Source organism: Ambystoma mexicanum, chromosome 11, assembly GCF_040938575.1.
Source record: "Ambystoma mexicanum isolate Mex_15411 chromosome 11, UKY_AmexF1_1, whole genome shotgun sequence".
In the NCBI taxonomy this organism is placed as follows: domain Eukaryota; kingdom Metazoa; phylum Chordata; class Amphibia; order Caudata; family Ambystomatidae; genus Ambystoma; species Ambystoma mexicanum.
This window is the reverse complement of record NC_090934.1, coordinates 203,539,035-203,559,043: the sequence shown is the minus strand read 5'-3', so window position 1 is coordinate 203,559,043 and position 20,009 is coordinate 203,539,035. Positions and strand designations below refer to the sequence as shown.

The 20,009-nt window shown below is 46.0% G+C and overlaps 1 protein-coding gene across 2 annotated transcripts in view; it reads left to right on the top strand.

The window, feature by feature from the left end:
- The window catches only part of UBXN11 (UBX domain protein 11), a 286,049-nt gene that overhangs the window by 78,532 nt on the left and 187,508 nt on the right, over window positions 1–20,009 (top strand). For both annotated transcript variants that reach the window (XM_069622845.1, XM_069622846.1), the window contains exon 7: window positions 13,360–13,483. In XM_069622845.1, the coding sequence (XP_069478946.1) occupies window positions 13,360–13,483 (124 nt within the window). The remainder of the gene's footprint in view (window positions 1–13,359; window positions 13,484–20,009) is intronic.

Below are 20,009 nucleotides of genomic sequence, written 5' to 3'. Positions count from 1 at the left end.
GCTTAAAAATGTCGGAGCAAGAGGCAATGAAGCGCCAATATAAATTCGTGAAAAACCAAGGAAGGATTGCAGGGCTTCGACAGATGCGGGTATCGGCCAATCCACAAGAGCTTGAATCTTGGAATCACTCATGTGAACACCGCGGGCAGACAGCACAAAGCCGAGGAACTCCACGGTGGAAGCATGGAAGATACCCTTCTCCAGTTTAGCATAGAGAGCATGCTCCCGAAGCCTCTCCAGAACAGTACGGATGTGTTGCACGTGTTCTTCCATAGTAGTGGAGTAAATAAGTATGTTGTCGTCCAAATAGACGACCACAAAACAATCCAACAGATCCCGGAAGACATCATTGATAAAATGTTTTAAGGTTGCCAGGGCATTACACAGTCCAAACGGCATAACGAGGTATTCATAGAGACCGTATCTAGACGTAAAAGCGGTCTTCCATTCGTCTCCTTGTCTTATGCGTACTAAATTGTACGCACCCTGCAGATCTAATTTGACAGTGAACGAAGACACGCGGTCACGCAGTTAGATCAAGGGTAACGGGTACTGGTTCTTTATTGTGACCTCGTTCAAAGCTCTATAGTCCACACAGGGGCGCAACTCCCCACCCTTCCTAGGGACGAAAAAGATGGGGGAAGCCACCGGGGAACGGGAAGGGCGAATGTGACCCAACCAAAGAGACTTATCAATATACTCCTTCAACACTGCCTCTTCCTGGCGGTATAGAGAATGGAGATGACCATGGGGGAACCGTGGCCCCTGGAATGAGGTCAATGGGACAGTCGTACCCCCTACGTGGGGGTAGCCATTCCGTCAATGCTTGCTCAAACACATCAGCCATATCCCGATATCCATTGCGTAGAACCGTAGTGGAGCCCTGTTGTGTGGCACAAACTGCAGAGGCACTGGACAAGAGATCCACACATGGTGAGAGCACTGCTCCACAACGGTCCCCAAACATGTACTCTGGCAGTAAGGGGATATGAAGGACACCGACTGCTCAACCCAGTTGATTATCGGGTTGTATAGCTGGAGCCAAGGTAACCCCAGTATGACTCAGAATTCAGGGGTTGTGATGAGATCTAAAGCGAGTGTCTCTGTATGTCCTTCATGAGTGCTGACCAGAACGGGGTCAGTCTGTTCGGTAACCAGAGCCGATACCAGACGGGAACCGTCGACTGCTCGCACAACATCAGGACAGGGTTTGTTATGAATCGGTAATCCTAGTTTTTTGGCCAAGGTAACATCAATATAATTCCCTGTAGCTCCGGAATCAACCATGACTGGAACAGTAAACGGCTCAGAACCTGCGGCCTTAAAGGTCATGGGCAAGTAAATGTGCGAACTTATAGGACTGTCTCCTGGGCTGCTAACATACAGATCCATCCCTGAGGCCCGGTCTAAGGCCGGGTCTTGACGTTTCCCGGGCGCTTTAGTGGGCGTTTGGGGCAAATGCATATGAAATGCCTAGTCTGTCTGCAGTAGAGGCATAAGTTGTTCTGCATATGCCGCTCTCTCTTCTTTTGACAGGGGACCACGCGTAGCCCCGACCTGCATAGGTTCCAGGTCTCCAGGAGCAGAACCAGGGGTCACGTTGGACCTGCCAGGGGGCATATCAGGGACTCAACGCTTGCCCTTCCTCTGTGTAAGATGTGCGTCCATCTGTAGCACCAACGTAAGGAAAGCAGAGAAACCAGAGGGTATGGAAGAGACCACTGCTAGAGCGTCTTTCAGATCCTCTGAGAGTCCTCTGTAGAACACAAAGGTTTTTTTTTTGTTCTGGCCAGGAGGTCTCAACCGCCAGTTGGTTAAAGCACGCCAGGTACGACAACAGGGACTGCTTCCTCTGTGTCAAGGCCAGGAGCTCTAGATCGGAGGCCTGAGCCTCGTTTCTGGCATCAAAGACCAGGGTCATAGTGGAGACAAGGGCATCGAAATCATACAGGGCTGGGACTTTGATTCTAGGAGCAGATTTGCCCAGGCAGCCGCAGCATCACCCAAATGGGGCAACACGAAGGCAACCTTCGTGGTGGCATTCGGAAACGCTGCTGGGTGACAAAGAAAGTGCAGCTTGCACTGATTTAAGAATGTCCGAAACTTTTGGGATCACCCGTAAAAAAGGAAAAGGACCAGGCAAAATAATCGGATTTTGACCAGGGTTCGGGGCAGGCGGTTATAAAGGCGGAGCTACGGCTGCACTGTCCCCAAATTCCTCATAAGTGGGGAGAGGGTAAGTGGGGAGAGGGTATACCATGCTCTGCATCACATCAATACGTTGATGGAGGGATGCATGTGCTGTGGCCATGTCAGTACGGAGGGCAGCAAAGGCCTGCAGGGCAGCGGCGATAGGCTCAGCCCCTGCCTCCATCATACTACAACGTTTGGGCTCCTTAATCCATCAGGAACCGGATCCAACGTTGTATCCCTGGTGTTGCGAAAACGCCAGGGTTCTCCTTCAGGGAGAGGCTTTTTTCCCAGAAAGTGCGGTCTGCAGGATACTAAATTACCTGTCAGACCGGGGGCTCGGGTGAAAAGGCCGGACAGCAACAGAGCTAAAGTGGGGGAAAAAACACATAGGTACACACATCGCGATATGTTAATAAGTCCACTGTCAATCTCCCCACATCACACTCCCCAACTCTTCCCTGTGGTCCGTGAGTGACATGCCTGATACCTATTTGTGCAGGTCCGGCCGGGGATGGTGCAGCAAGAACGCTGTGTACCAAACGGATGTTTCTTCTTGCAGTGGTTATCTGAGAGAAATGGAGAACTTAACACGGGCGACACAAGGGTGCATCGGAAACAACCAAGAGAGTCAATGTCTATTCAAAGTGATAGAAAGAAATTTTGGGCACACCTTATTACTGCGCCAAAAAACAGTCTGCGGTGCTTGTTCGCAATTGTTGGCAATTGTTAATATGAAGGCTATCTTCAAAAAATATAAGGAGTATTTGGAATTGCAAGGTTGGGTACGTTTATTGATGGCCCTTCTATGATGACGTGTTTCGGCAAGGGGCCTTTCCCAAATCAGGGCATTTTTGTATACGCATAACAATTTAACACAAAATAAAGGAAAAGTGGTGAAGCATAATCATGGAAAATAATAAATAAAACATGGAGCAGGTTGAGTAATGAGAGATCCAAAATTAAAGTATGAATAAGAAATATGCACATTTCATTTAGCAATAGGTGAGATGCATCATGTTCAAAGAATGCAACAAGGTAACATAAAATTGTAGTAAACCCAAAGCAATGGTAAAAAGAAATATCATATACATACATGGTAAGGTGTGGAATTCATGTCATTCCAAATAATATGACCGAGAAAAAACGGAGGGGGGGAGGTTGAGGGGAGGAATGGTAGGGAAAAGACAAGATTGCACAAATTGGTGATTGATGTCATTTTATACATTAGGAGAAATAGGTTGTATATCAAATGTTTCTTACCCTGAGGTATGATTGTTACAAAGATTGTGACTGTTGAATGTTACTGGAATAAATCCCATTGAAAAAGAAAAGAGACAAGGCAGGAGGAGAAGAAGAACGGGGGATGGGAGGGGAGAGAGAAAAATTTCGTGGAACATGTAAAAATGATACCGTACTTTAAATACACTGTTAGTCAAAACAATCTCTATACTTGAAATGGGCGTGCACCCGTGTGCTTTGTGATTAAACTGCATAATAGTTGTGAAACCAGGGACATAATTTCCTGTTAGGGTCGTAATGCCGGCGCTGCGATTGTGAGTAGGTTATGGTAGGAAATAGTCCAAATAAGATCTCTAACTTGAGATCAACTAAACACCACTGTCTAAATTGAAAAGCTCAATTTTCGGATAAGGTAACGCGAGTAAAAACGGACCATTCTCAGATTGGTTCGCTAAGTGATGGGACAAATGGGCCCCCGGGAGGCTTACCTGCACTGATTGTCCTCATGCATCAAGCGTCGGTCAGAACTGTTCATGGAATATGCGTGGTCTAAGGAGTATGGGGATTTCCATGGCAACTGTAGTCCTTTATTGGTTGTCATGCCGCTGTCAAAAAATGGCGGCCATGTTTTGGGTAACTAAGTATGGAAAGTAATTGGGAAGCGACATGTAGGACCAAACTTGCATATTGTACTGAAAATCGGTATATTTAAAGCCGGCTTTGTAAATTGCTGTGCTAATGCATTCTAAGTCGTGCATGTGATTAATTCAAGAAAGTGGGGTGTTCATCTCAAAAGCGGGGAGGCATCTGAGTGTTAAGGTAATATTCCTGGATCGAGGCAGTGGTCAGGTGACCTACTTACGTTATGTATCATGGTAAATGCAGTGTCTCCTGGTGTATATGCTAGGGGGAATTCAACTGTTAATAAATCATGGAAGTGTCATGAAATAAGTTGAAATTTGTACTTTTTGGCCGCATTACACTTTGCTACTTGTTCATTAACAAATATTGCATCCATACAATTCAACTGTTCATAACTCATGGGAGTATAGAAAACAGGTCGAATTGTATACTTCATGACATCATTACACATTATTGTTCATGGATGTGTGGTACACGTTGCTTAGTCATTTACAGATGTTACGTGATTAGTCCCAATTGGGGACTGGATAAGTCGGTGATGTTTCATAGAAAATATGCCATTTCATTATCTGTGTTCATGCCTTTTTCTGTACTTTTGAAGAGGCAAATGAGTCTTGCCTCTTCTTGCCGTAGAAGAAGTTCATTGTTTCCCCCCCTAGGTCCCAGAGTGACCTTTTTTAGGCCAATAAATCTAATGTCCTTATCATGTAACTGGTGTGTTTTTTGCCAATGATCGGCTAGAGGTAGATTCTTGTCTTGACTACTGATAGCTGAGAAATGTTCTCTAATTCTTGTCTGTAACTCTCGGATGGTGCTCCCGATATAGATCTGTTGACATATGCATATGATAGCGTAGATCACGTATTTGGTTCGACAATTGATTTTGTTCCTGAATTTTAATGCGGTTACCATTCGAATCTTTAAAAAAGTCTGTGTTGGTTGTTGCATACTTGCACATAGAGCAGGTGCCGCATTTTCGGAAACCTGGTTTGGGTTCTTCCAGCCAGCTCTTGACTTTGTCTTTGGTCTTTGATGGTAGTAGAGAGGTGCTCAGACTTGTTCGAAGAGTCCTGGCTCTTCTATAAATGATGGAAGGATGATCATAAATGAAGTTCCCTATTTTGGGGGTCAACCTTGAGCAAATACCAGTTTCTCTTTAGGATCTTTCTCAATTCACGCTTGTTTGTACAATATGTTATGATGAAATGTACTTTATTGTCCTGTTTAGGTTTGTCTTTTTGTGACAGAGTTGATATTCTTGGTGTTTGTTGTGCTTTGATACAGGCTGCCCGTATGTATTTAGGTGGGTAGCCTCTGGCCTTGAATCTGCCTGACAGGAGATTGCATTCTTCCTGAAAGTGTTCTGGGTCTGCGCAGTTTCTTCTTGCCCTTATAAATTCTCCTTTCGGAATGTTTCTAATCACGGGTTCATGGTGGCAGCTGGTGGCAAACAGTGTAGAGTTCACTTCAGTTTCTTTGCGATACATTTTGGTTCTCAGTTGATTTCCAAATACAAAGATTGTCAAGTCTAAGAAATTGATCTCAGTTTTGCTGCTAGTGCCTATAAATTCTATGCCCCAATTGTTGTAATGGATTTTGAGTCTGAAATCTTCCAAATCATGTAATGATCCGTCCCAAATGAAGAAAGCATCGTCAATGTAGCGAGTCCAATAGACAACCTTATTTTTGTATTGGTCTGTTGTGTAAACCTGTAAGTCCTCGAACATTCCCATCACCAAGTTTATTCTAAGTGATACCCTCAGGAATGGTGATGAATGTCCCAAAGTTTGTAGGTAGGAGAAAGTCACTATATCCACAAATCTGTAGAAGGGTGAAGCCGCTGTGAGCAAAAGTGAATTCCAGTGGTCAGATGGTAGATGTGTCAGAAGATGAAAAGGAGGTATGAAGTGAAGAAGACACACAATGCTGTAGGTTGGTGATTGCAGGATGATGATGGTTAAGGGAAACCCAGCGATAGCCAGAGTGCTGGAAATAACGTGGTGAGAGGGCGGAAATTTTGCAGTGTGAAAACGGCAGAAGTAACAGAAGGGCTGCACGTGTATTCCTACGCCGTACCAGTGCTCAAGTAACAAAAAGAGGAGCATTAGAACCAAAAAAAGTTCAGACATTTCATGTTCACGGAATTTCATGTTCACGTAGGCAGATCGATGACATGATTATTAATTAATCTTGCCAATAAAACTCTCCAGGGTAGTATTCAGTATACCATGCAGGAGTTCATAACAACCAGTGTATCATTTAGTTTACCTTGCAGTATGGTTTAGACTTCAATTCTGAATTTTGACTTGTTATTCTGATTATTTGTGTCACTTTGTAACTATGTGTGTTTACCTAGAACATTGGTTTTAGGTTTTATGCTTTGAACTATATGTATCATTCAATTGTTTATATATTAAAATAATTTTGTATTTGCACTTTGAGATACTCTTTGTGAACTTTGTGCACAAAAACATTTGCTAAGAATAAGTATAAATATTCATAACACACTCGTGTTGTTAATAGCGTGGTTTTGTTGAATATTGTATACTGCCCCCATTCCACGTTCGCCCACAGGGGCAGCCCTATTTTTTTGTAAATATCATCCCCAACAGCCGCATGGCCTTGCGAACAGAACCCAAAGACTGGCTACATAGTGAGGGATCTGGAACAGAATGTTTTGAGCCCTCTTGTTGGAAGGGAAGACGAGCCTGTCTTCTGTTGGAATCGGAGCCCCGAGATATGGTTTGACTAGGCTGGGGACTAGGCTTGAAGTCTTCTCATTGATTGAGAATCCTAGGCTGAATAGGAGGTCCACGGTCGCCTGGGTATTTTCTAGGCATGTTCCATACGAGTACCCTGTTATGAGCCAGTCGTCGAGGTAGGGATACACGGGATGGACTGTCAGCACAGGTGAGCCGCCGCTACTGCCAGTACCTTCGTGAACACCCTTGAGGCTGAGGCAATGCTGAAGGGGAAAACGTTGAACTGATAGTGTGTGTTCTCTGTCATGAACCTGGGGTACTCTCTGTTCACTGTCAACATTAAAATATAAAATTATGAATCTTTCATGTCCAGTGTGGCCATGTAATCCTCTTGCCGCAGAAGTGGAATTACTTCCTGAAGAGTTGTTATCCTAAAATGTTGTGGCTTGACCTACTTGTTCGCAGGACGCATATCTAAAACAGGGTGCATGGTTGAATCCTTTTTGGGTACAAGTACACCGAATAAATACCCTCATTTACATGAAGATGAGGGACGTCTTTGATGGCGCCCTTTTCCAGCAGGACCTGAACCTCTTCCAACAGGATGCGCAGATGGTCTGATGACTGGCTGACCAGGCGACTGCCTGGCTTTGGGTGGATGGTAGCGGGTGGTAGGAAGAACTCTATGCAGTACACGTGGGTGACTGTCTTAGGACCCACTGATCTGAAGTGATCCCCTCCCATTCGTGGGCAAATGATGTTCGACGATCCTCGACTGGGAAAGAGTGAAAGGGGACCCATACCATCGAGTCACTTGGAGGTGGAGGCCAGGGAGCCTCTGGACGCCGAGTTTCTAACTCTACCTTTTCCCTGACGGGAACCTCTATGTTGGGATTGGAAGATACCAGAGGAACCTTGACCTGATGCCCAGTTGGATTCTACTGAGCTGTACTGTGCGTGGGGAGAGCAAGTGAAGGCTGCTCTCAAAAGGACCGGCAGGTGTTGAAATTGCCGCGCTGGATATAGGGCATAGCCGAGATTTGGATGAGTGACTTTAGGGTCTCGTGTTCTTTCTTAGCTGTTTCCAAAGCATCATACACCGCTTTCCTGAAGAGGTTGGCTTCTTCCTCTGGCTTGTAGATATAAGAAGCCTGGGTTTCTAAATCAAGCGTGGCTTTTGAGCAGGGTTCACAGGACAAGGACGCACCTTGAAGTTTCAGCAGAGTAAAGTGTTTTGAGGATATTTTGGGTGATTTGCCTTTCCTCTGCGACCACTGCCAGGAGGCGGGTGCGATTGGGTTCCGTTCCTTTTGAAGGCCGTCCTGGACAAGGGCCCACTGGACGTCACTATAGCTTGCGAGGAGTGTGGTGTTGTTGGCAATCCTGGTGGAGTACACCACAGAGGTAGTAACCCTATTGCGAAGGGCGTACAACTTTTTGCAGGTTTCGTCCGGAGGAGATTCCACCGAGGACAGTGGTACTCCTGCCCTTTTCCAGTCGTGGTAACAAGCAGGGAGTCCGGACCAGCATGTCCCCTGATGTAAAACAGGTCAGAAGAGGTCTGACGGAACATCTTTTTTACACAGGGATTAACTGCCCGTGTGAGTGAAGGTGTGAGCAAGAGCGGGCCAGTTGCTTCTTGATGGAGTTTAACAGAGGAATGGCCTGGCTGACTGGGGCCCTCTCCTTAAGAATATCCTCCACAAAGTCCGAATTAGTCTGAATCAAGGACGCCTTCGTGTGTAGTGATTTTTATGTGATCAGCAGCCTTTTTTAAAAGAGCTTTGCATGTCATTTGGTCGTCTATAGGCGACGTCTCTAGGCAGGGAGACTAGGTATTCAAGAAAATGTTGTCAGTGTCCGGTTCATGCGGTGGAGTGTGCCTCATGCCCTGATCATCCACAGCCTCCTTGGTTGTAGTCTGGGATGTAAATGACATTCTGATCAAGTTCCTCCGGGTTATCCCCGAAAAAATCGACTTGGGGGTCCAGATTGGATTACTCAAAGGAGGGGAACTGGGCACCCGGAGAGAGGACCCTCTGGGTCTTAGAAGGGATGGGGCATGAGTCCACCTCCCTGTCTCTTTACACTGTTATTAAACAGGTCTGCAAAGTTGATTTAATCTGCCATTTTGTTCATACAGGCCTCTAATTGTCGTAGTCGCCTGGTCCAGCGCAGAAGTAGCACAAACTCCTACCTCCCTTTACCAGTTTTGGCGCCTGGGACTTACAGCACACAGGGCACCGCAACCACCACGGGGAAAGAGGGTTAGGGTCCACCAATTGGGTGGGTACGGGGTAGTATGATCACCGGATTGAGGTTTAGGAAGAAGTTATGGATAGGCAGGGGACATTGGGGAAAACATGCTCCTGGTCTCTTGTTGACTGTTGATAGGTTACACCCAACGGTGCTCTCATGCATTCACACACTCACACACTCACACATTCACTGCTGGGAGCTCTTTACTCAGTTATACTCCAATGAGATCGACTTGTATGCTGGACATCTTGACACAGATTCAGAAGCCTGCACCCCTAGTGACACTTAACACTTCAGTGCCGTTCACATTAATACATAATAAATCATGGACACTTACTGCAGTGCCTCTACATGAACCATGGGCACTTATTGCAGTGCCTTCTGCCTCACCCCACAATGTGGTATAGACTCTTAGTGCAGTGCTCTCTGCACTGTTACAACACGTGCACAAGGATCTGGTTTTGTGCTGGCCCAGCGCCAGTTACAAATGCACATTCAGACAATTATAGCAAAAGATAAAGGCACTTAGCTTCAGTGATTTGCCGGAAGTTCGGTTTTGTCTCTGGCTCCTGCGGTACCGTGGAAACCGTGAGCTATGTCTGCCAAATAAGAATGTATTAGTTTGCGTATTGTATATAACGCAGTCTCAGCTGTGATTAGCTCACACGCATTCTCCCATGCAATTAGTAACATGCGGTTTAGGTTCCATGAGTATCCCCTGCACCTGGTGCCCAACTGCGCTTTGGGATCTTTTCAACGATCGAGTGCCTCCCAGGCTTGAGCCCCCCCCCCTCGCTGCCATGCAGTTAGTAAGTCTGTGTCGGGAGTTCGGATTCCCACAAGGTAAGTAATATCAGGCATTCGGGTTCCCAAACAAGGAATAGTACTTGGCTTTCATGCGTGAGGGTTTGCCTTCTCGGAGCTTCTTTGAGATGCGTCCGCCCGTGAGGAAGTCGAGCGCGAACAGAGTTTCGGTGCTTGCGCATGTGCGATCCCTGTTAGCGCATGCGCGCTGCTTTGGGCTTTTCCCACGTTCGCCCCGTGGGCCTGTTCCTTGGTGTGCTGCTCCCGGGGATGCTGTAGTCCTGAGGCTGGGACTTGCTTCTGCAGCCTCATTAGTCCAGCAGATGCCATCCTTCCCCATCTAGTTTTCCTGCAAGAGGGACAGAGATGGCATCTGCTGGGTAAATAGGTTCCTACCCAGGTGGCAGCCACGCTTGGCCCCTGATTTCCTCTGACACTAATCCGTCCCTGGTCCATTCAGAAGAGTCTGAAGGATGTGGAGTTGAAAAGGGTGTTGGGCCCTGATGTAGGGCCTTAGAGATGGGAAGGGAGGCAGCAGAATAGCCTTCTGGTGAAGAAGTGTCCTTGCTGGGGTCCAAAACGAGCGGATTAGCTTCAAAAACTTTCTCCCAAAGCTTTGGAAGTATAATCGTCAAGTGGCCCTGTTTCGGCGCAGTTGCATCTTTCTCTGCAGTCACGTCTTTGGGAGATTTATAAGAGACGCCCAAGGACATTTTGCACTGTGTGTAGATTGTGACTGCGGTAATGCAGAGGGTGCCGAACTGCGACGAAGGCCTAGCCAAAAGTTTCCACTTGCCTGTGGGCATAGAAACATTCTTCGATGATGCAACCGAGGACAGTTTGGGGGTTGTGTGCTTTGAAACTTGTGGTGCATGTGTGTCCTTGTCGCCGGGATGTGATCTCACCATAGCACTGCCGGCGGTATGGCTGTCTGGGCCGGGGATGGACACGTGGGAGCGCGAGGGCTCCACCTAAGGTCGACTGGCTCTGAATCAGAGCTGCAGGTGCCGATGGATTCCTCGCCCGAGGTGATGGCGCTGGCGGGGGACTGACTTTTGGCCTGCATGGCGAAAGCCGCCCACCGTTTTGTACGCCTGTCCTTCAAAGTTTTCGGTCAAAAGAGTTCACAGGGCTTGCACCAGCTCTCGTCGTGATCACGAGGAAAACACAGATTGCATCGTCGATGGGTGTCTACGAAAGGGAATTTCATGTTACAAGACGTAACGTTTTAAGGGAGACCTCTCCATAGCAGTGGGAAGCGGCAGCAAGACCGAAAGAAAAGGAAGAGAACGGGTAAGAGGCATTTTCAATGGACAAAGTATTAACAGGGCCTCAATCTCCCTACTGTGAAGGCCGGGCCATGCGGTTAACAGTCACCGAGCAGTCGAGGATGGAATGCCAGCAGACAGGACCAGACGTCAGCAGTCGTTGAATCGTTGGGTAAGCGAACCACTGAATATCAGTGGAATAATCGACAATTTTAGAACGCAATATCAACTCTTACGAGTTCTGCATTTTGTGCGACCAACAAGGCAGGCAGAGAAAAACAATCTGGTGGTACCTCGATGCGTGAGGGATCTTGGGTACACTACACGTCACATTAGGGATAGTGTTACAGTCCTGCTCATGTCGATGTCCCTTTTCAATCTTCGAAAAAAAAGATGCAATACTTGGCGATTACCACTAGATGTCGGACTATATGCACAGCATGTGAATCTAAGCAGATAAAACCATCAAATACGATTACAGTGAGTAAAATACTAAGTGTGTGTGTGTGTGTGTGTATATGTATATGTATATGTATATGTATGTGTATGTAATACATATTGTGTTTGTACTTTTGTTCTTTCCTAAGCGTGACACCTGACTACTCTGCAATGTTACCTATGAGAGTTTTGCTCTAGCTTGATGGACACACTGTTTCTACACCCAGGATAGGTCTCATTAAACTTCTCACCAGAGGGCTGTGGAAAAACCTCCCTAAAGGAATGCATGCCACCCACAGTGAGTCACCAGAGCAGGGGCTCTTCACACTAGACTTTTCCAATCCCACAAATTCTCCCATCCAGGGGCACTAAACCTCCTTGTCATATGGAGCCCCCCTGCCTATAGACACCACCCATCTCTGCCCCCAAAAACAATAACCTCCCATACAGGTAACGGCTGCACTAGGCTGTCCCCTTCTGTGCGTTTCTCAACCAGAGACTCTGCACTAGACTGCCCCTGTGTCACCTTGACTTCTCACCCAGGAACAAACTGCACTCAACTCCTCCCTCCCATGTACTTCCACTGCTGGGAATCTCTATACTACAATGCCCTGTAGAGTTATGGTGGGTTTTTGCACTAGCCTGTCCCCTTCATATTGAGCTCCAAGGCAGGTGTCTATCTTTGCTGGACTGGCCCACCTCATAGACTTCTCAGACAGGACCACTATGCCCTCCTCTGACCCTCAGCCTGATAATTATATGCTCATAAAGGATCTATGCATTTTTGGGTTTAGCTTTCTTGAATTGGAACCAAAACATTCTGATCTCCTTTGAGGTACTATGGAGAGAAAGGGGTTCAAATGGATGGGTTGTACAACTGTGCATGGGTCGCATCAAGTGCCTTCCTGCACCCTATACCCTCCATAAAAGAAGCTGGCACTACGGATGCTGCTGTAGCATACCCTCCATATTGTGCTGCCACTCTCCACAGGCCCAAAGTGCACAGTAGCAGAAAATTCAGTCAAGTTGTAAAAACTGTTCCAGCCCCTATAACTGAGGCATGATCAAGCAAGTGCTGGTCAGTAGCAAATCCTGAGAGGTTCACATATAAAGGGCGAAAGCATTTGCCTTTTCTCTTCTTTAGTGTTATTGGTCGCATTATCTCATTGTTTTTATGTTTGGAGACCAGCAGGAACCCACAGTATGAATGTATGTTTAGATAAGGGACACGATTAATAGTATGTTATTAAATAGCATCATCGGCAGAACAATACTAATGTCTCCTTTTAATCCAGTTTAATGTCATTTACAGTCAACTTCTGTTGGATCAAGTTCTCTAGTGGAAGTTCTTCATCAGAGGTTAAGATCTCGGAGGGCGGGAGGGGAACTTGTTCCCAATGTCATGGTCTCAGGAACAAGCGGCTGCTCCGAGAACAGCATCTCATGAGGGAAGCCTTTTCTTGCAGTGGTATCTTAAAATGAGCTTCTGCTGTTGCCAAACGTCAGATGTCTAATTACTCTTGGTCGCTTTCAGACACCACACTTACATGGTCTCTATCAGGTAGATATCACATATGTTTCCTTTGGTATTCAAGCAGCATATATTGGATTACTTCATCATAAGCATGTCCCCAATCTTGCCATGTATGCAAGGCCAACCAATGTATCTTATTGGTTCATGACACCTTACATGCCGGCTTGGATTAGGTTCTGCTCTCTGTTTGGTCTTGGAACCTTAGCATCATACTACAAGGATTTCACTGAGTTGGAAGATATTGCACCATTGTCATCCCTCTGCCTCTTTCTCTTTACAGGGTTTTCTGAATGACTACGGCATGGTTTGGGTTGGAGATAAAGAGACAGAAAGTAATGGAGAGTCAGCTGAAGGAGAGATGCCAGAGCAAAAAGCCCAGCAACCTCAGGGTCTTTGGAAACCAGGTGAGGGAGTGGCTTGAAACCAAAAGATCTTTTGCATCTAACTCCTACTCTTTCTCCTATTTGTCTTCAGTCCTGGCTACTTTTCTCCGGTTCTTCCTCCTTGTGGAGGGAGGCAGACATTGAGAGGGAATCACTTCCTTAAACGACAAGGACCCTTGTAGAAGCTCTTGATGCAGGCTTTGATGTTGGGGAAGAAGCTATGCTTCACAGGCCAACATCTTAAGGAGGAAGATTCCTCGCAGGAGAAGTTCCTTTGGAGAAAGCTCTTCACAGGCCAAGATCTCTTGGAGGAAGCTACCTCACAGGCCCAGATAGATTTGGGAGAAAGTTCTCAGTGTCTTGGTATGATATTTCCTCACAGGAACAGGTAGGGCTCTCACAGGGTAAGGTTTCAAGTGGGAAAGTCCTCCTACTAGACTGCTCACTGGCCCTTTTAAGGCCTCAAGGGTGTGTGGAGGAGTGCTTTCTAACAGTGCAAATGCTCAGAAGAGAAGGGCTAATGGACAGGTCAAGGTCACAGAGGTCTTGATCTTTGAAAGATGGGAGTGGCGAGGGATTCTCCTTACAGGTCAGGGTCTTAGCAGTAAATCTCTACTTCGCATATCAAGGTCTCAGCAGGACACACTTTGTCACAGGATGACGTATGCAGACTGAACATCTTCACTGTTCGGGGGCACATGACCTATGCTCTTCCTAACAATGTTGCACAATAATATTTCAGGAAAAACCTGGTTCTTCCAGTTCAAAGCCTCTGCAGAAGGTTATTTCTCAACAGATAGAAACCAATGCTCACAGGATAGTATTGAGATCTTCCCCAATGATCAAGGTATGAGGGGCAAGTTTGGGTTCTCATGAGTAAGTTGTGCCCTCATCTATCATTGTATCAGAAGAACCCTGTTTCTCGAAGACCAAGAACTGCAAATAAAACTCCTTCTCAAAGCTCACGGTCTCAGCAGGAAGAGCTTCTTCCCACACTAGAAAGTAGAGATCAAGCTCTTCCTCCTAGCACAAGAACCTGTAAGAGAAAGCCTTCCTCGCAGATCAAAGTCTAAGCTCTTCCAGGTCTCTGGAGAAATATCTTCCTTGCATGCCAAGGCCCCAGAAGTAATATCTTGCTCATATGTCGTGATTCTATGGAGACATTTTCCTCACAAATCAAGATGTGAGGAGCAAGTTCTGTCTCACAGATCCGGGCATGGGGAGCTCTCAGATCAGTCGCTTCCTCGCATGACAGTGTCACAGGAGGTACTTCTCCCTCATAAACGAAAAGCAAACTCCCCCTCCTCCTCCTCCTCCTCCTCCTCATAGGTCCACTTTTTGGAGGAATTTTTTCCTCCTATATTAAAGTCTCAGCAGAAATCTCTTCCTCAGACATAAAGTATCAGCAGAAAGGGCCACATTACCAATTGGGCAGAGTTCCATCAGAAATGTCCGCCCTACTACAATACCGCCTCTGCTGAAGAACAATGTAGTGCTCCATCTGAAATAAGAGCTTTCTAATGAATTGGCGATAACAGTATTTTCATACTGTTATAATCGAGGGGAACCAATACAGCCAATATAAATCTTTTAACATTGAGAACACCGTTATCACAACCGCAGAAGTAGTCAAAACACTGATTTTTTTTCCTGGATTCCACTCTCTCAATGACACGTCAGGTCAGCGCCATCTCCTCATCGTCAGCACTCACCAGCAAGATCCTAAATGCAGTCGAACCGTACCTCTCCCCCAATAACTGCCTCACCATTGTGTGAGCCACTATTGGGGACAACCTGGACTATTGCAATGCTCTTTTTCTAGGTACCTCAACAAAAAACTTCAAATAACCCAAAATAATGCCCTTAGAGCGGCATTAAGCATCCCTAATAGGCCAGACGCGAAGCCCACTGGCTTCCTGTCAAATAGCGCATACTCTTCAAAACCTTGACCATCACTCACAGGTGCCTATCCCTCTCAGCCCCTCCTTATCTGGCCGAAAAAAATCCCCAAGCCACTTCCATCACATCCAAAAGGGCCCAACACTCAAAGCAGCTTCTCGTCCCGACTGTCAAAAGAGCCAATGCTGGGGGAACAAGCTTTCCCTCCCTAGCACCCAAAAGTTGGAACGACATACCCACTGTGCTCAGAAATTAGACCTCTCTCAGAGCCTTCCGGAAAGCACTCAAAACCAAGCTGTTCAACTAGCTCTACCTGAAAAGATCTGTCGGTCCTCCTGTAACCTCGGGACCTGCGTCAATCATCCGCGATACCTGTACAACCACTGTAACTAAGTAATTCCTGTTATGCTTTTTCTCTCCTACTCCATGTAACTGACTGTAACTAAACAAGTTCCCTGTAACAGCGCTGTGATGACCCCGGGCCGCTGTGTGCTCTATAAATTAAAAAATAATAATAAATAAACCATTACAATTCTAATACCGTTAGCAGACTTCTTGAAAGTTAGGATTTATGTCGACTGACTTGTGGAAAGTCTGTTTCCACCAGAAATATGATATCCGCCTTGACAGCCATTGATATAATTCCATCACCATCCTGCCTCAGAGAGGGCCATCCCCAAACAATGAGCTGCAAATTGAGTTCACAGGGTTAAGGGAGACTCCTGACTCAACAAAATTCAATTCTCGCAAATTGAACCGGTTATCCTAGTGGGTGAGCCCATGAACAGGGCCCCCTACCTGTTTGGTGCGCAGACCCATAAAACATTGGCTGACAAAAAGAGCAACTGTGGTAGCGCTGCTCACCCACACAGAGGAGGAGGTGCATAAGAGATGGAACTGCCTGCGTGTGAGTTGCCTGTCCCTCATGCCGAGGCACAAAATGGAGTCTGTGGCCACTCGAGGGGGCTGCGAAAGAGCCACTTGTCCTGAGACCATGGGAGTAGATGTGGCCAGGAGTTGGACCCTATATCCACCTTAGGAATCGGTAAAACAGAGGTTGGTACAGCATCCCTGTCAAGTGCTGGTGAGTACACATGCCTCCTGCATGTATGTTTTAGTATGAATTTTAACAAATAGATGTGTGTCTTTCACCATAACAGGACTGCCACAATTGAAATCCCAAGTCCATACCAGTAATGGGAATCGTGGAATGTTGACAGAACATTGCATTTGGTCACAGCTGTACTGCAAACCAAAGGGCATCACATGTGCCAATAGCCTGGTCTCAATACTAATACCATGGAGCTTTTCATGCTTGTGTAAACATGACATTTGGGGAACCATGGAACTGTCCATACTAAAAGAGCCTTACATGTACCCCACTCGCCACACTTAACAGGCCAATGCTATGAGGAATGTCACACAGTGCAAGGATGTCATTCAAAGTAATGCAATGCAGTCTGCGGCACTACAGTGTACACGTGTGTGAAGTGCAGGTCTGTCATACTGCCAGGGCAATTCATGTAACACATCTTACTGTGGATATGGGAGCAAAGTTAAGGTTTGTAGAGGAACAGGCAGCTAGTCAGTGTAGCATCAATATACGATTATCTGCATTATCACTTGCACAACTGTATTAATCCACAAAGTCTGTGGCAAGCTTAAGGTGACCACCATACAGCCCAGTGCAACTACAGCCCACATCCTTCATGCCACATGGGTAGGAGTGCGCGGCATCAGCGCTACTGGCAAACAGTAGTGCCACATATGTATTTGTATTTTATAGATATTTATAGAGCACTTTTGCCAAAGCTCTGTACAGGAGAAACAAAAAGCGGTACAAAATATGAATTTAAGGTACATGAATGGTTAACCACGCAAAAAGAATAATTAGTTGTTGGAAAGAGAGCAATGAAAATGGACATTTAATCGGGTACGGAAGATGTGAAGTAAAGGAGAAGAATGAACTTCAGGAGGAAGAGAGTTCCGGAATGTAGGTGCGAGAAGGGATAAAGGGTGAAAATGTGAAGGAGCACAGGGATGTTTTGGGACAGAGAGAAGATGGAAGTGTTGTGAATGAGAGTATGGGGCAATAGGTTGATATAAGAGAGTACAGGTAGGGGGGTGCATGACCATGGTGGCATGTGAAGACATCCCTAAGGAAATGATAAAGTAGATGAGATTCAAAGGGAAGGAGGGAAAATGGAGAAAGTGATCGAGGATCAGGGAAAGAGATGGTGGAGGTTGAGGTGAGAGAACCCTTGAGAATAGACAGCACTTTCTAGAGGTTTAGTGAGAAAGGGAAGAAGTGGAATAGGATGAAAGGTAGAAGAAGGATCGAGAGAAGGTTTTTTTGGGATTGATAGTTGTGCATTTAAAGGGGGTAGGATAGGATTAAGAAAGTGAGAGCTTAAGAAGAGAGGTCAAATAAGGAATTATAGAAGGATATAAAATAAGGATACGAGATGTGGGGATAGGGTCAGTGGGAGATGCCGCATGTGAAAATAGAGAAGTAGTGTCAGGGTTAGTAAGAAGAGAAAATTCAAAAAATGACGAGAGGGTAGGCTGGGTAAGGGGGTAGATTGGGATAGTATAAGGTCCCAGCACTTCTTTCCTGCAGGAGTGGACGATGAACCCTACAGACTCCTTAAGTTCGCCCACTCTACAATCATTTAGACATGAATTGAAGGAAAGGCAACCCCGGGGGAAAAGGGGAAGTGGATAAAATAGCAAATCAGGTCTTTGCTTGCCACCCTCAGCAACCTTGCACTCTGCTTGATGGCACTCTAACCTGTAAATAAATATGCAGATTGTTACTACATTACCTCAATGTGAGCCTACTGCCTTACAAGTGTACACCTCTCATTGACATAATGTGATGCCTGAAAAGCCTTTGCCACTAGCTGAAAGGCTTCTGAATAAACTTGCTGCTTCTGTCACTTTTTATAATCCTTTTTTAAAGCTTCCTCAGAATATTTTCTTTACATTTTACTCAACGTTTTCTTGTAGTCCTTTTGGACTTAAAGGCCCCAGTTAAACTATTTACATAAGCCTACTTCAGCTCCACAGGCTACTTGCAAATGCTGTTATATTCAGTGCTTCACCCGACAAGTGAAGATGTATTTTGATACTACCGTGCTGTTAAAATGGATTGTTTCCTCCCACCTATTCCTCATCTTTGATATTCAATATCCAACTTCAGCTGTTTCAGAAAACCTTTTTTTGGCAGAGCGCGCTGTGCGTCAGTACAATTGACTCAATGTCCTTCGACTGCCTCTGTCTGGAGGATATCATCGAAGGTATATATAGCACGTGCAGCACCCATTGTCTTCAGTTCCATTTTTCTGAGCAAGCTTATGCTTTGAGAACTACAGCGCCCTTCAGTAGTTTCATTTGCGAAATAAGAAAATGTCTTCATCTTCAACACCGACTACCCTGAAGACCGGGTTTACAAAGTGTCAGGACTGCAGTTCCAAGATGTCGAGTATGCTTGTGGAGTCTCAGTGTGGAGCACAACACCTTGGCCTGATCGAAATGCCAGTCAATGACCAGAAAAGCTCTAAAGGAGTGAAAGGGGAAATTGGCGGTAGGTAGAAACTCCAAGAAATACCCATTGACTACCCCGACTAAGAAACCTTCTTCGGACGATGTGAGAGGGGACTCTCCTTGAAGAAAAAAGTTGAAAAGGTCCAGGTCGAAGAGTGACTCCCACCACTCCCTGTCGTTGTCGAGGAAGTCAAAAAAGAGGCACCATAAGTCGCCTACTTCAACTTCTTCGTCTGACTCATCTCCTGAGAGAGCTATATCTTGTCCCACAAAGGCCTCCACTCCTGCCAAATGGGAAGCATTCAAGTTGAAAATGTTTGAAAAACAAAAACCCTTGACAAGCCATGCTCCTACCGCGTCTTCTGAAGCCGGTAAGAATAGGGCTCGAGCCAAATCCTGTGCGCCCTTGTGCCCAGACGAAGGATAGATCCACATTGAGAGCCGTTGAGGCTTCGACGCGATGAGGAATCATCGAAGGATCCATTGAGCAGTAAGTCAAAGAATAAGTCGAGGTCGTCGACACCATAGAGGCCCTGAACGCCAGCCGCACCATCTTCGCCAGCCACGCCATCGACACCAATGGCACCTTCGACAACATTCATGCCATCGAAAGTCGAAAACGACTTCATTGAAAATGTAAACGACTCCTTGAGCGTCTGGTCCAAAATGTTTGAATCCTTCTATGCCCTCACCAGATGAAATGTATATACCTTGACCTAGAAAGGATTATTTTAAGTCACTAAACTTTATGTATGAGGACAATGAGCCATCGGATAACGATGCACCATTTGGGCTACAGTATGGTACACCAAATGTCCCTGATAGCTTTATATTAGAGGAGTCGAGGCTAAAAGACCTTTTATGAAAGCTTACAAACAGCCAGTGGAGTGGGCACTTCACTAGAGTTAGAATTTGGTAAACCTGAATCTGATGAACATGCAGATGCATCATATAGGCAGTTGATGTCTAAGGTTGTAGATTACTTGGGATGGAGTAGGCCTACCCTCCGCTTCGAGCAGGATGATCTAACAGACATCATTGATAAGTGTCCACAAAAGCATCCCATTTTACCACTCCACATTGCTCTTCAAAAAAGGGTGAG